This window comes from Eubalaena glacialis, chromosome 19 (assembly GCF_028564815.1).
Source record: "Eubalaena glacialis isolate mEubGla1 chromosome 19, mEubGla1.1.hap2.+ XY, whole genome shotgun sequence".
Taxonomy (NCBI): domain Eukaryota; kingdom Metazoa; phylum Chordata; class Mammalia; order Artiodactyla; family Balaenidae; genus Eubalaena; species Eubalaena glacialis.
Genome location: NC_083734.1, coordinates 23631454 through 23648638, shown reverse-complemented (window position 1 = coordinate 23648638; position 17185 = coordinate 23631454). Strand labels below are relative to the sequence as shown.

General features: G+C 34.4%; 1 protein-coding gene across 3 annotated transcripts in view; it reads left to right on the top strand.

Annotated features, from left to right (window-relative positions):
* Positions 1 to 17185, top strand: part of USP32 (ubiquitin specific peptidase 32) — a 208035-nt gene that overhangs the window by 163010 nt on the left and 27840 nt on the right. Inside the window, exons 12-21 of one of the 3 annotated variants that reach the window (XM_061175430.1) lie at positions 192 to 294; positions 3542 to 3737; positions 5267 to 5442; positions 6084 to 6224; positions 10903 to 11062; positions 12368 to 12403; positions 14193 to 14347; positions 15538 to 15619; positions 16417 to 16491; positions 16970 to 17108. In XM_061175430.1, the coding sequence (XP_061031413.1) occupies positions 192 to 294; positions 3542 to 3737; positions 5267 to 5442; positions 6084 to 6224; positions 10903 to 11062; positions 12368 to 12403; positions 14193 to 14347; positions 15538 to 15619; positions 16417 to 16491; positions 16970 to 17108 (1263 nt within the window). The remainder of the gene's footprint in view (positions 1 to 191; positions 295 to 3541; positions 3738 to 5266; positions 5443 to 6083; positions 6225 to 10902; positions 11063 to 12367; positions 12404 to 14192; positions 14348 to 15537; positions 15620 to 16416; positions 16492 to 16969; positions 17109 to 17185) is intronic. The other 2 variants (XM_061175432.1, XM_061175431.1) reach the window with 2 other exon arrangements.

The following is a 17185-nucleotide window of genomic DNA, read 5'->3' as shown; positions in this document are numbered from 1 at the left end:
TGGAGGCTTAATAGTGGTGTTATGACTCCAGAAATTGGCTTATCAATGTTTCACTAATTTAAAATGTGGCCATCTCCCGAGTATATCTGTTTCATGTTTTTCCTTCGAAAAATTTCTAATGATAATTTGTAGGTGCGCGGGCATATGTTTTATACACCATTTGTTGTACTGAATTTCTTTTGTATGTACAGAGGATGGTTAGAACGGGAGAGCAGGTATGGTCTGCAACCCGGACACAATTGGTTTATCATCTCCATGCAGTGGTGGCAGCAGTGGAAAGAATATGTCAAATATGTGAGTAAGATTCCTGTTTATCTACATTTTTCATAGGATTATTAACTCCATCAGACTTTGTGTGACTAGTGGCCAGTAATAAAATGCTCCAACCTAGATAAAGATTTGAAGGGGAAAGAAATGAATACCTATATGATGCTACCAACTTGCTTTTCTAAAAAGCAAGTTCCAGAGCAAGTAATAGATTCATTAAGAAATCAGTTACTATACTCAGCATTTGGAGCACATTATGAAAACAAAAGTAGGAGACTGTAATCCTCACTTGGGCAGTGGTTGCATAGCAAAATCACATAGAAAGCTTAAAAAAAAAAAAAGAAAGAAATGCCTATGCTGCACTCCAGACCAGATAAATCAGAAGGCATAGTTGAAGAAAAAGTTTGAATTAATTTAAATAAAGTCATTTTTGTTTACTGAAAATTTTCTTTTGAAATCTAATTTAAATGGAATACATTTTGTTGGTATGGACTCAATATCAGAAAAGCTGTGAGAAGATCAATATTACCTTTAATAAATTGCTATGAAGTCTACAAACTGAAGTCCAAACATTAATAATATAAACTAACTACTCAGGCCTACTTCACAGGCCATAGATCAGTGTGATTCTATTGTTCCATTGTCCATATACAATTTTGACTTCTTTGGTGGATAGTTGAATTTAAAATATTGATGACCCCAAATCCATACTTAATGTAGACTCCCAGTTTTTAATCATTTGTGTACTATGGTCACCATTTTTTTACCATATAGTTCCCATACTATTATTTTCTTAGTATGTTTATATAAATAACTTTATCATTTTTTATGTAAATATATTTTATTTTAAAAGGAAACTTTATATCACTATCTTAAATAGAAAATCAGTGTCACATTCCAGAAATAGAGGATCAAAATAAAATCAATGAAAATAAAATATATTATTAAAGTCTAGCCAAGTAGTGTTGCCTTTTGAAGACTGATACTGAGACCTGTTCTCTGTCAAAAAGAGAAATTGTCAAGTATTAGATTAGCAGATCAAGCATTAGATTAGCACATTAGTACCAAACTGAGACCCTGTCCTTGAAGTAATCAGAGGATTGAAAGAGAATTGAATAGGGAATAATTTTTTCACTGTGAACTAGGGTTATTTAATACCCAAAATAATCTGGTACCTTTCCCATATTTTAAGAAACTTAATAATTAATAGAAGATGCTAACACTTGGATCTGTAATAAAGAATGTGAATCTATGTGCTTCTGAACTATTTGAAGTTTTAACAATAAGGCTATTTAAAATTTTTTAGTCCAATAAAGTTAATTGGTATGTAGAAAGAAATCTAGGTTTCATTCTCATTCTTATTGCCACTCTTTTGATTAAAGGCACTGGAATTTCTTCAGAGCTGTCTTCTGAAGGATTTACAAATTGATAGTATTCACCTGCCTTACAGATCAAAGAGGGAAAAAAATCTAATAAAATATTGACACAATGTCTCCTTGTTTTGGCTAAAATTAGGGATGCTGTAATTTCATTAAAAGAATCTAAAGCATCCATTATGCTGTTGCTATTCTGTGACTTGGAGTTTGTCTTTTAAATTTGATGTTTTTCTTGGGTTTCAGTTAGTTACTTTATAAGATGTGCCTTCAAGGCCCACATCCATTGATCAGTTTCATCTACTAAAATTCATGTCATTATTTATTGAATGCCACTTGAGATCCTTTACCCATGTTACTGTCTGTCATTCTCAGATGCCTATGGGATCTTGTTCTGCTGGTTAGCCCTTTTAGTCTTTCTCTTTACCCTCTCACTTAAAAATATCCTGATCTTTTTAAAACACTCACAGATATACATTCTCATAGCACCTTCCCTCCAGCTTCTCCTCAAGTCTTAGCTCTCTCTCTTTTTTTTTGTTTTTTTTCCACAAGTAAACTTAGTAGAGAATAGTTCTATGCTAGCGGCCTCTGCTTCTGGTATTCTGCATCTCCTGATTTTTCTCTGGTCATTCAGACTCAGTGTCCTTCCCAGATTCTTCTGCTACCTATCCTGTAAATATTGTACTCTCCTTATTCTACATACACCATTTTCTTGTCCTTCCGGAAGTCTGTTGAGCCCCACATTTTTATATCTAGTCTCTTTCTCTGTCCTGAGCACTAGACTCAAATGTCCACATATCTCAAACCAGAATATCCCAAAATAAGGTCATTCCCAAAACGATTCCAGTCACCAATACACCTTATCTTATGAAGGTGCCAACTCCCATCCAGTCATCTAAGCCAGCACCTCATGTCCGACCTTGGAATTATCTGTGCCCCTCTTTCATACACAATTAGTTGTCAAGTTTTTTTTAATCTCCTAAATCCATGCTCTTCTCTCTATATCCTTACTTATGGATCTAGCTTTTTATGGTTTAGTGCCTCATCATCTCTTGCCTGAATTATTATAGAAGTCTTCTAACTTGTGTCTCAATTTTCAGTTTCTGCCTCAAATCCTTTCTACACACTAGAGTTATTTTTAAAGCAAAAATTCGGTTATGCTATTCCCCTATTTAAAAGCCTCTCACAGAAAAATCCTGTCAATATAATGTTAAGGGAAAGAAAAACTAGCAATATGCTGTATTTAAAATGTGATATCTAACAACAACCAGAATGATAGTTCACATTTACTAAATGCCAGGCATAAAACTTTGAGGTAGATATTAATACTAATATTATCCTAGTTTTTACCCATGAAGGAGCTGAGGCTTATAAGTTTACTTATTGTAAAAGGTCACATAGCTGGGAAGTCAGTGCCCTGCCCTTAATTCTAACTGTATTCTCCACATTTATTTTTTACATATATGTATATGTTTTCAGTCACAAAAAATTAATGATGGCATCTGAGTACTTGTGATATTTATTTTCTTCTTATTTTTCCATATTTTCTATAATAACAATGTAATCTTTAATAGTAAAAAGAATAAATATTATTTAATTTTTTAGTATCAATAAAAGCCTTCCATGATTTCCAACTTTCAACAGAATAAAGTCTAAATTATTTTATGTGGCACAGAGTCCCTTGCAGTCTGTTCCCATTCTGCCTTACCAATTTTATTTATATACACTATTCCCCTTTGAAGAAATTAAAATTTAGTTATACATCAAAATGTTTTTAAGTGGCTGTAGCCAACCACAGGAAGATTAGAAACAATAAACAATTTGCAGATTCATTTTTGAAGGCTGCATAAGTGGCAGATTATTGAATTTTACCTCTTAATTTCTGACTTCATGATTTTTAGGATGCCAGCCCTGTTGTAATTGAGCCGTCATCTGTTCTGAATGGAGGAAAATATTTATTTGGAACAACAGTACATCCTATAGAGCAGAGTGAAGATAGAATCGGAGGAGGCAGCCCCAGTTATGTGAACACCACAGAAGAGAAATTTTCAGACAACATTTCTACTGCATCTGAAGCCTCGGAAACTGCTGGCAGTGGTAAGCATAGTTTGTTTTCCACGAGGTTTAGGCAGGGTCATTTCTTAAAGGGGTACACTTTATCAGAGAGTGTGCTTGGTAGGATATGGGCCATCACGTTTCCATTCACAGAAATAAGTTTCGAATGAAATGGTCAATTAATAGATTCTTGAATGTAGTAGTAGCTTTACAAAGAGGAGCTCTTCTATATTCTACTTCATTAATCTCTCAATTTGAAAATATTTTCACAGTTTTCATTGATTGTCACTCTTCCCATATTGTTATTAAATCATTTTGTCAATAAATTTAGATTTGAGAAGACATAAGAAAATCTAAATTTTTATCTCCAGAACTCTCTCTAACCATAAGCATACATTCATTGGATTAAATGCACTCTCATATCAGATTCTACAGACATTTCAGGATGGAATTTGGGGGTTATTTTGTTAAAATATTTAGAAAGACTTCATAATGTTCCCCATAATCCCCTTCCGTTGTTGATACCTACATAAAACTTAGTGGTTCTGCACTTATGGGGAAGATGCTTTGGTGTATTTTGGCCCAAATGAATTTAGTTGATACCTATTATTCTGCTGATACAGTAGCAGGACTCTCAACCTTATTCTGGTGTTGTTTCATCTTTGAGATTTTTTTCTCCTTTTCTGTGGAGGGAGAAGGCAAATTGGACAGAGTTAGCATTTTCTCTACAAAACTCTTTGTAGAATCTACTGCTTCTTTTTCCCCATCTGACGTTACAGAGATCACTTAGCAGTCCTAGAAGTGCTCTCTCTGATCAGCTTTCACACTAAGATTGTTTCTTGACCCTCCCTAAGATCCTTTTTGATATGTGTTCACTCTGTATAATCTGTGCTATACACATGCTGAGCCATACCACAGATAGAAGGTTCAAAGTAATTGATGGCTAGAAGGTTTACCTGAGATTAACATGTTGTTGAGAGTTGAAATACCTTAAGATACCACTGGGGTTCACAACTCTAAGTTATCACCAGTCATTTTCCTGTGTGTATTTTTCTATTGTAACATTCATGCCTTCCTTTCAAATAGATTTATTAGGCAACAGTTTCTTCCCTCCCAGCACTCTCCTGTTGGGGTTCTTGTTTTAGCTCCTTCCCTTTGGTTTAGAGACTTGTTATCACCATTATCTACCAAGAACCTTTGCAGGTGGAAGGAAGAATTAAGGGAAGATATGTGAGAGCCCAGCTACTTGACTGTATTTCTTCCTTTCCTATCAGAGGAAGGGAAGAGGACATATAATTCTTGTGAATTATTAGATATTCTAGGAGTCTGGCCAAACATTCATTTAGCAACAATTTTCAAAGCTTTTATTCTACCTAGTGTTATACTAGGTATTGTCCAGAAAGGAATACCTCTCTATTTCCTATCTTCTACAGAATTAATCAGAATCTAACCCTGTACTGACCTGACCACAGAATAATAGCGTTAACCTAATACATGGACATTGAGTTTGTATATTCAAGCCTATTTATGTATAATAAAATAAAGAGATTCCATCTTCTTTTTCCTTACAGGCTTTCTGTATTCTGCCACACCAGGGGCAGATATGTGCTTTGCTCGACAACATAACACTTCTGACAATAACAACCAGTGTTTACTAGGAACCAGTGGGAATATTTTGTTGCACCTCAATCCTCAGAAACCAGGGGCTATTGATAACCAGCCACTAGTAACTCAAGAACCAGTAAAGGTAAGTAATTTGACATCTCTTTCAAGTTGCTAATAAATTTCATTCTACAGATTTTAGCACATAGAAAATGTCTGTGATTCATTTTATTAACCAGTTGTAGATGGAAATATTTCTGTGAGAATATTTTATGACTTTGTACTTGCGTAGAAGCAGTTTAGTGATCCTTAGAAATGTTTTCCTTACTTAGGACAGCTACTGTAAAAATGTAGTTTCACGTGTATGTGAATTTTTTTTTTCAAAATAATATTTTTTGCTGTTGGAAAGAAGTCTGAAAACTTTTATTATTTCCAAATGTTCCAGTGACTTTTTTCAAATGATTTGCCTTGAGTTTCATTTCTTAGTTTATTTTGAAAGTTCAAAATAAAAATCTTTTAGAAAATTCATTTTTTTCTAGTGACATGAAACTGAGTAGTGACATGTGTTTATTCTCCTGTATCTAGGTTTTGTTAAAACACAAGAGACTGCAATTTTAAAAGTCAAAATTTGGGGGAATTCCCTGGCAGTCCAGTGGTTAGGACTGCACACTTTCACTGCCGTGGGCCCGGGCTCCATCCCTAGTCTGGGAACTAAGATCACGAAAGCTGCGAGGTGCAGCCAAAAAAAAAAAAAAAAATCAACATTTACATTCCATTCTTTCTAAGGCTACATCATTAACACTAGAAGGAGGACGATTAAAACGAACCCCACAGCTGATTCATGGAAGAGATTATGAAATGGTTCCAGAACCTGTATGGAGAGCACTTTATCATTGGTATGGAGCAAACCTGGCCCTACCTAGACCTGTAAGTATAGCCAATATTGCCTTATATAAGGAGCAATTATAGATGGGGTCTTCTGTTAATTTTTTATGTGAACCTCACTATCCACAAATTAGTTCTTACCCACGGTAGCAGAGTATTCAGCACCTGTTCAAATTAGCTGAATGAATTTTAGGTTCTTTCATATTCATTCATTCATTTACTCATACATTTATTGAGCACTACGTTAGGTACCAACCATACAATGATGTTCCTTTGGGAGTGGGTGACTTATATGGAGTGGAGGAAATAGTCACTGGACTAAATAGAGTCAAGGAATTATGAGGCTAGTCTATTAAATAAGTCATCCACATAAACATAGCCATTAAGATAATGCAGAACTCAGACTGGAGCAGAAGTCTGAGAGCCAGTGCCAAAAAGTTCAGTGAATGTAGAGGAAGTGGTACAGAGGTTACTTCTAAAACTGTTACTCCCATTAACCACACAGGCATCCACTTAGGGATTGGATTCATCTTGTAGCTGTTGGTGGATTTTTGTGGTTTGTCTTTTTGAAGGAGGGACATATAAAAGATCACAACATATGATAAAAAGAATTCAAAGCTAGTGAATTCTGATTGTTGCCATTACTAGAATGAGTCATTTAGAGCATAAGTAAAATGCTCTAAAGTAATTTAAAGGGCTTGGAGTGTGTAATATCAAAATATTAGTGAGTTAACTATTCAACATCATTTGTTCTGCTTCTACAGTAAACAGCAGTACTCACTGCCCTGAATACTCTTCACATTATTGACGCAGTAAAATACTTTATAAGAAGATTCTTTTACTGTATCAAGAAACACTCTCCCTGTATAATGTCCAAGCTAGAACGTTTTTATACCAGGAAGGTTTTACATGGATAAGATAAAGTAAGTTAGATCACGTCCAAAAAGAGTAAAAGTCTGCTATATATCCGTAGTCTATAATTTTGATAATGATTTTGAGTTATTAATAATTATGTTTATTAAAAATTATGTTTAAATCACAATCAGGAATTTAGGGTTTGTGTTTGTTGGCTCCAAAAGGTTTCTACTGTATTTGTCAACAGAACTCCTAGGTAGATACATATAAATATGAATATACATAGATACATTTACATACATATTATATTCTTTATTTATTGGGGGGTGGGATAGTCCTTGAGTTAATCACTTAATTTCTGGTGGAACTTTCCTGCTCTAATATTCTTCTTTTTTTTTTTTTAATAAATTTATTTATTTATTTGTTTGTTTATTTATGGCTGCGTTGGGTCTTCGTTGCTGCATGCGGGCTTTCTTTAGTTGTGGCAAGCAGGAGCTACTCTTCTTTGTGGTGCGCAGGCTTCTTATTGTGGTGGCTTCTCTTGTTGCGGAGCACAGGCTCTAGGCACATGGGCTTCAGTAGTTGCAGGGCGTGGGCCCAGTAGTTGTAGCTCATGGGCTCTAGAGCACAGGCTCAATAGTTGTGGCACACAGGGTTGGTTGCTCCGAGGCGTGTGGGATCTTCCCGGACCAGGGATCGAACCCGTGTCCCCTGCATTGGCAGAGACGGATCTAATATTCTATATCTGTAGGAGAATCATTGTGATAATTATGTTGGATGGATAGGTAGGTAGGTAGGTAGGCAGATAGATAGATAGATAGATAGATAGAGTGAGTTTGATGTTTTGGAGTCTGCCTGGATTCAGATTACCAGTGTTCTAATCTCTAAACCTTAGTTTCCTCATCTGTAAAATGGTGATAACAATAATATCTACCTCGTTAGAGTTGTTTTGATAAGTAAGTAGTACATATGATTAGCACAGCACCTGATTTATAGTAAATGGTCAATAAATTTTGCCTGTTGCTACTATCATCACCATCATCATTATAATTATTAAACAAGTTTTTTTGGAGCCTCACAAAAGGTCATGTTTTTTAACATTGATGTCAGATAAATATTAGTTTAAATAAGCAGTAATTTTACTACATGAAAGCTTCAGTTGCTGGCTTGATAATATTTTTTTACCTCTAAATATGATAAATTTACCTGATTTCAGGAAAAATTGCTGTAAAAACATTTAGAATATGGTGTTTCAAGTTAAAGAATACTAAATATATTTGCCACAGCAAGGTTAAAAATAAATACTTTCATCTTCATATTTACATAAATCATACCATTTAAAAAAAATAGCTTTATTTAATTTGCACATGTACAAGCTCAATGATAACAAATTAAGCAATATAGAAAAAATAAAGAAGAAAATAAAAAGCATACCATATCTACCATATCCTACTACTTAAGAGATAATTACTATTAACATTTTGGTGTTCATCTTTCCAAACATTCCTCTGTGCCTATTCATATACATATATAAATATGTATAGATAATTTAATGAAATTGAATCATATTATACTTGATGTCTTGTGATCTGCTATTTTCAGTCTAAGATAGATGCTATTGATATCTTTCTAGGTTAATAAATTTAGATCTATACCATTATTTTTAATAATTGCATAGTGTTCCTTAATTTATTACATACACATGCATATGTACATAAATCACAATTTATTAACCAATCACCACTGATGGACTTTTAGTTTGCCTCTAGATTTTAGTTGTTTAAAGCAATTTTCTGGGACTTCCCTGGCAGTCCAGTGGTTGAGACTCTGTGCTCCCAATGCAGGGGGCACAGGTTCGATCCCTGGTCGGGGAACTAAGATCCTGTGTGCCGCACCACACGACCGAAAAAAAAAAACAATTTTCTGGTTAATAGTCTCTTTCTAAACATGTGTGATGATCTCTTTAAGGTAAATTCCTGTAAATGGAATTGCATCTATTGTTTGCCGGTTGTGGTTGAAGTTAATAAGTTCATATACAAGAATAATTAAAATGTAAATAAATATGTATTTATGTATGATTGTGCATGTATATATAAGAATTTGTTAATCTGTAATTTGCTCACAAAATCACTTATCTTGGAAAGCAAGCTACAGATTATAAAAATTACTTCTTTGTCATTTCAGATTCTGCCAAAAGTATGTTTTTTATGTAGCCTGACAACTATAGATGCAGAATTATTGATCTTTCCCAAAATCACAGTTAAACTGAAATCATAAGAGAATTTTACTGTTGGCTTTGCAGCTATCAGTGACTCTCTAGAAGTGGACAGACTTTGTTTTCCTCCAGTGTCAGGGAGAGCTCCTTTTACTGCTTTAAATAGGAGTTGAAAAAGCTCCCAAGTGGAGCTTTCCTAGTACCATACTATAGCATATCAGAACATGTAGAATACTTTTAAGAAATAGTCCTAAAGGTTTGGTTTGTAGCATTGTTTTTATCTGGCTCTTTACTGCCCCCTCTTGATATTAAAAAATGCTCTGTCGCAGAATATATTGGTTACTAAGGCAAAAGGAAATGAAACAAAGCCCAATCACTTGAGGCTATTAAAGATTCTGTAAGATTTTATGTTTTAAAGAGTTTGAGTGTTGACCCTGCTATCCTTTTGGAATGATAAGTTGCTGAACTGATAAGTTGTTACTCTTAAAACTCTTAAAGCACTACTTTGGTAATATGTTTTCCTGTGTTTTAGGGCTAGCAAGCAAGTTATTAGAGGGATTACTGAAAAATCCTGTTTCAACCGTGTGACTTCCAGTTTTGTACATCCAATTTAGTTGTTTTAATCGTAGACAAAAAATATATAAACAGTCCAGTTACACAAAACTCATAGATAGTAAATTTTTACGTGGAAACATTTTTGTTCTCACTACAAATACAAAAAATAAAATTTTAAGCAAATTTATAATATTCTTTATATGTATTAAAGAAATGGGGTTTGTTTGTTTTTTAATTTTATTTATTATTTATTTTTGGTTGCATTGGGTCTTCGTTGCTGCGCACGGGCTTTCTCTGGTTGTGGCGAGCAGGGGCTACTCTTTGTTGCGGTGCACGGGCTTTTCATTGCGGTGGCTTCTCTTGTTGCGGAGCACGGGCTCTAGGCGCGTGGGCTTCAGTAGCTGTGGCACGTGGGTTCAGTAGTTGTGGCTTGCAGGCTCAGTAGTTGTGGCACACGGGCTTAGTTGCTCCATGGCATATGGGATCTTCCTGGACCAGGGGTCGAACCTGTGTCCCCTGCATTGGCAGGAGGGTTCTTAACCACTGCACCACCAGGGAAGCCCAGAAATGAGGTATCTTTAAATGATGTCCAGTGATAAGCTTTTGTGAAAGTAATACATTCATACATTTCCGGGAATATTGCTACATTTTGGGTGGCACTATGACTTATGTAGTTAATGACATGAATACTTCTGTACTTTTATACTAACTCCATTCCTAAGAATTTGTCCTTTAAAATACCATCATTTATATGTATGAAATATGTAAAAGTGAAAAGAGTTATGGTGTGAGAGTGCTAGAATTGTAGATAATATTTAAGATTTTTTCCCCTTAATTTTGATGTTACTTGCTTTTAAATGAAAGGGGAGAAAATACCCACTAGGACTCCTAATCCTGGAAAATGGATTTAGGTGCAGGAGGCTGAGGGTCTTTAAACCCATGTAATTTAAACCTGTGAATTTCTATAATCTAACTGAAATATAGGCAGTGAACCTATTGAATATTTTAGTTTAAAAATAAATCTAAGAAATTAGGTAAAAAATGGCAAGTTTTGTTTCTTTTATAGTGATCACTTTATGTCTTTTAAAACAATAGGTAATCAAGAATAGCAAGACAGAAATCCCAGAGCTGGAATTATTTCCTCGCTATCTTCTCTTCCTGAGACAGCAGCCTGCCACTCGGACACAGCAGTCTAACATCTGGGTGAATATGGGTATGATGAGCCTGAGAATGTTTCCTCAGCATTTACCAAGAGGTAACTTAAGAATGCAGCAAGAATACCACACATTTCCTTAAAAAAATAAAAACCAATTTGCTCATAGTCTGGTGCCACTGTACTAATACACATTTTCATCTGTTTTCATACAGAATCAGTAAATCACTTGTGGGGCTTAGATCTACGGTCATGCGCAAGAACTAGATGGGGTAGAGGCAAAATCTCAGCAGCAAACTGAGAAGTGTTGTTCCCTTTTTTGGCTTGTAAACATACAAAGATAATACGTATAAGTAAATTTTATTTACTTTGTTTCTTTGAGAACAAGACATTGTAAATTATGTGCTTGACCTAAATTAGAGTCTGCCAATCAATGACTGGTCTTTTCAACTCCACTCAAATTTCTAAGCAGTAATTTCTTTGGCAATATCATCTTTTTTTGTTTGTTTTTTGTTTTTTTTTAACAAAACATGATACATTTCTCATACTAGGTCCAAGGAGCGTTTATAACAGACTGATAATACAAAGGAAAAGATACATTTTTGAAAATGAAATTGACACATTTTCTTTCAAAAACATCAAGCCTATCAAAATGACATATAAATAAGTTCTCATTTTAATGTAATACATGCAAAAAGTTCCCTTTTGATTTCTCTATGAGGTTAAATTTTATTTTATTTTATTTTATTTTTCTAACATCTTTATTGGAGTATAATTGCTTTACAATGGTGTGTTAGTTTCTGCTTTATAACAAAGTGAATCAGCTATACATATACATATCCCCGTATCTCCTCCCTCCTGTGTCTCACTCCCGCCCTCCCTATCCCACCCCTCTAGGTGGTCACAAAGCACCGAGCTGATCTATGAGGTTAAATTTTATTGATGGGCCGGACTTGCTCAATGCTTTTGCCTTGCAAATATTTGAAATAGTTCTTCTTCAGCAAAAATAATGAGTTCATCCATTTACACAAAGTCCCAGACTGTGTTAACAATGCCAGAATGTTGTTATAATTAATATAACTTAATATGAAAGAACTACCTTTGAACCCAAACCAACCCTATAAAGTATCATCCCTCCTTTGAAATGTAATAGAGTAGTTTTATGTCTTCATTAAAGGTTGTATTCAGATAATATATGGAGATTCTTACACATACTGTTTAGTAAGAATTATAGCAAAGCAGTGGCCTCTGCCTAACCAAACTTTGTCTTGGAACACATTAAAATCAAGGAACAGTGAAATAAGAATCTCTCTGAAACACTCTTGATTTAATTTTCCATTGAATAATAGTATTTGCCTTGCTTCCATGGCACCCTTAGTACATATCTTTTTCAATTCTCTTTGAAAGATAACATGAGAGGCAAGATGTGTTGTTGCGCTTTTAGTAAGTATTCTTTGTAACTCTTGTGCTGATCCTAGATTTTTGCTGCTTCTGTAAATTCCACTAGATTTGTTGGTGCAAAAGCACGAAATTATGTATAATAAGTGGCTGCCTGCTTAATGAGCTATGCTACAAAAACTGTCTAGAATTCAAATAAATTTCTTATGTGGCTTAAGGACAATAGAAATTGACTTGGACACTACACTTGCAAATGCTTCTGAATCCTAGAACTGGGTAGTTATTATGCTCCAAATTTGTTCTTAATTTGAAATTTTATTTCTTACTAATTAGTTGTGAAATCAATCATTAATCATTTTGAAGTTTATAAAAATATGCTTTCTTGCTGTAATCTTATAACTAATCCTCTGATGTGTTTTTGGAGAAATTTGCTCTTTTGTTTTCTTCTAGGGATTATCCTTTGCTTGCTGATAGTAAATGATTTGCTTTGCTAGATGTTTAAAAATTGATCATATTTGGGTTTGTTCTCCATAATGTAGTTTTCATCTTTCTCATTACTCAATTTATCACAGCTGTTTACTGGGCTCTTTTATTCCTTTTGGAATGACAGGTATACAAACCTTGCCACAGTTACAATGACTTAATTGTAGCCTTTTCAACAGACAAGAAGTCATTGTTAGATGATTTTTCAGCTTATTTTAGGTGAGTTAATTCTTGGAAGCTCTGAAAAAGTGGATGATGCCAGTACTTTTCTCCTCTGTTTAGTAGGTAAAGACTCAAAGCACATTTAATGGGAGGAAAAAAGCTAAGTCACCATTGAATGGATGGAAAACTACCTGGAGTGTATAATTGTACCCTTCATGGATTATATTGATATGTTAAGTGTATTTTAGTTTTGGGTTGCTCAGTAAACTGTAACCTCCCATAGGCAGAGATGACCATTTTAAGCTACAGCTTTTGTCTAGATTTTTGGCTGAGTAGTTACCCAGGGTTTAGCAGATTGTTTTAGCAACCTGTTTTTGATTTCCATAATCTCTTGTCATTTTGTCACCCTTTTCTTTTGAAGTATGTGGTTAGACTTGATATATTCTTCCTTCAGTCTTCATTCTTTCCTCTTATTGCCTCTTTTTGTTTCCACCTTGAGCCCTTCAAGAATTCAAGGTCACGTCTGCTTTCCTCTTTTCGGGTGGGCAGGCCATATGATTCCCCCCTTACTACCTTTCAATAGGGCAATTTTTTTGTCATGGGAAGTTTCTTGGCTTCACTTTAAAGCTTTGTTTGGCCAAGTAACATCTATGCCTACTTAGAATTCTAAGTACAAGTAACAATTCTTGTGTAATTGTACCAGTGTGCCAGGTAATTGGGCTACTTAATGAGAGTGATGTGATTAGTAACTCAAAGACAGTTTATTTTAAGAAAGTAGAGCAGGTAAATCCAATTATCTATCTGTGGAATTCAAATCCAGTCCCATTTTATCTTCCCCATTCTTACACTGAGTTTTGATTTTGCTATTGAGTGTGACCCAGCTGAGGGCAGCCTAGATACGGATGCCCGTTGATATTTGCCACTCTTCTTGGGATCCAGATACTGCCAATTATTTGGGCCTCTAATTTTGTTGTTCTTCCTTTCAAAGTTAAGGCTTACTCTAAGACACTTAGTTCTCCTAGCTTCATTTTAAAGCTTTCTCTTAAAGTGTCTTAATTTATAAAATTATTAAATCTGTAACTCTCATTTCTCATCATGTCCAAAAATAGTATGGTCCCCGTAGCTGAGAGGGGTGCTTTTTTTTTTTTTACATCTGCGTTTTTCCTTACTGTGACTACTATGACCATAGGAAATGTACCTTCTCCGAATGCACCATTAAAGCGGGTCTTAGCCTATACAGGCTGTTTTAGTCGAATGCAGACCATCAAGGAAATTCATGAATATCTATCTCAGAGGCTGCGCATCAAAGAGGAAGATATGCGCCTGTGGCTATACAACAGTGAGGTAAGAGACATGTCGGAGTCAAGGAAAGTCCTGATTAAGTGTTAAATCCATGTTTCATAAGTATGGGTTTTTTTATCTACACTAATTGTTCTGAAAGCCATGTCTTGGAATCGCAGTGGAAACTTCAACTTTTAAATTACTGGATGCATACATGTAGATATTTGTCATCTGAAACCCATAATAACAGTCATGGACAATACCATCTTGTAAAGATTATTGTTATAAAGTAACGGCAAATATCATTTTTTAACAAATAGTTTATTTTTGATTTGTCTTAAAGTAACTTATATACATGTTAAAAAAATTCAAACAATACAAAAGTATGTAGTGAAAATTCTTCCTTTCCATCCTCTGACCCCTATCTTCCATTCTCCTCAGAGGCAGTGCTGTTAATTGCTTATATATTCTTCCTAACACATGCAATATATTTCCATTAATACTCTGAAATTGGATCATAAGTAGTTTTAACCAGTTCTTTATTCCCTAGTTCCTTCTTTCTTACATCCTCCTTTGGTCACCATTGAGAGGTGACCAATAGTATAATAAGTTAAGAGCAGAGGTGCTGGAGCCACACTGCCACGGATTAAATCTTGGCCCTCACACCTGTTAGTTGAATAACCAAGGGCAAGTCCCTTGACTCTCTGTCACAGTTTTCTCATGAGTAAATGGGGAAAATAATAGTATTTCCCTTAGGATAGTTATAAGAATTAAATGAATTAATTTTCTGAGCACTTTAGACAGGGTGAGCATCAACAAAAATGTATTATTCTATTGCATGACATTTGGTTTTACATTTTCAGTTCCTAGTAAATAATCAAGTTCCATCTTGACCACAACCACATTTACTGAATTTCATACTAGATACTAAAAAAAACTTCTTTTCTATAAGCTGTTCAGAAAATCTAAATCTCAATGAATTTTGGTTTGATGTGTGATGAGTCTTTTCTGGTCTCCCCCAAATCCTATATAACTTTTTTAGAGACATAAAGTATGTGTTTACAAAGTATACATTGTCTTTCCCTCATTTTGCCACCAAAATTATAAGCATTTCTGAATAACTATAATATGCTAAATATCTGTCATGAGTTATGTAACTACAAGGATGTTTTTAATTGTCATTCATTTTTATTTCCATATTTGTTTCAAGTTTAGTAATTAAATTAACAAAACATTTCCTCGTCCATATGCAGAATTACCTCACTCTTCTGGATGATGAGGATCATAGATTGGAATATTTGAAAATCCAGGATGAGCAGCACTTGGTAATTGAAGGTACAAGATGGAAGCATGCATTTGTATTAGATTTTTAGGGGAAGAATTTAAAGATTTAATTACTCACTGATAATCCATTTTATAGTTTTTCCAACTGGTATTTGATCACTATATTCTATATAGTAAAGAAAACCCATTAAACCCTTATGTAATCCTACTGTAATGTAATACTATTTATATTGCTTTAAGAGAAAAACATTCATTGGCTGGCAAGGGTGGAAACGGTGGGTAAAAACAAGTGAATTCAGTTATAAGTTTATAGCTCCTTAAAATTTTCAAGCTGCCTCTTTGTCAGGAGACTTTCTTGCATAGTTAGTGGTGCAGGCTTTTCATTAGTCAACACTAGTCATTCACCAACATAAGCATAGATTTACACACTGGCATGCACACATCATTGAAAACTTAGTGTGTCTTTTCTCATCAAGATTCATGAAACATTCCTAGCTGCCTTTGTGTTAAAATGAATAGATTACTCTGGCAGTTGTCACAATTTAAGAAAGCATTGTAATAGTTCCAATGTATTAAGTTTAAGAACTTTAATTCCTTCTATAGATGGTTGAGTATAATTTTACTTCAGGTATGTAATTGAGGGATTAGCTTACTAATTAATTCTAACCAGTAAAGTCTCCAGTGTAAAGAATTGGAATGGTTTCAGAGGCAATTACTAAAATTAACTTGATTTTTTTTTTTCAGTTTCTGACTTAGAAATAAGAACTTTTTTTTTTTAACAGAAGCAATTTAGTGGGTGTGATTTGAATAGATAAGAAATTAACACATTGCTGTCTCTGTTTTTCCAGTTCGCAACAAAGATATGAGTTGGCCTGAAGAAATGTCCTTTATAGCTAACAGTAGTAAAATAGATAGACACAAGGGTAAGTCTACAGTGTATTATTTTTAAACAAACTATCTTAAAATTATTCTTTTATTTTTCCTTCTCTCAACTATTGAAGTCTTAACAACTTGTAGCTTTCTAGCTCAAAAGCGATTAGGCCTCCTCTTATTTTTCTTTTTCCTGAAGCATCAAATTTCTTTCTAACCATGCAATTAAATAATTTATACATTTTGAAAGACATAATTCTAGGAGAGAATTGTTTGAACTCTAAAAAACGATCATAGCAATTAAAGAGAATCACTGCTGCTTCTAGATTACAAATGAGCATAGATTATCATGATTGCTGATGATGCTCCATGAAAAAACCTCTACTTAGCATTGCAAGACCCAATAGAGAAATATTAGCTCCATTTAATTGATTAGAAGAGTTATAAAAATCATTGCATTGAATACAAATAACTGTTTGGTCATGACATCTTGCTACAGCTAGGCTTCCGTTCTTGTGTTGTTTGTTCCAGTTCCGACAGAAAAGGGGGCCACAGGTCTGAGTAACCTGGGAAACACATGCTTCATGAACTCAAGCATCCAGTGTGTTAGTAACACACAGCCACTGACACGGTATTTTATCTCAGGGAGACATCTTTATGAACTCAACAGGTAATCTTCCTTGAGTCATTGGCTCTTAACTTTTATAACTTTGCTATGAATGCAATATTACCTAAATCTCCTCTTTC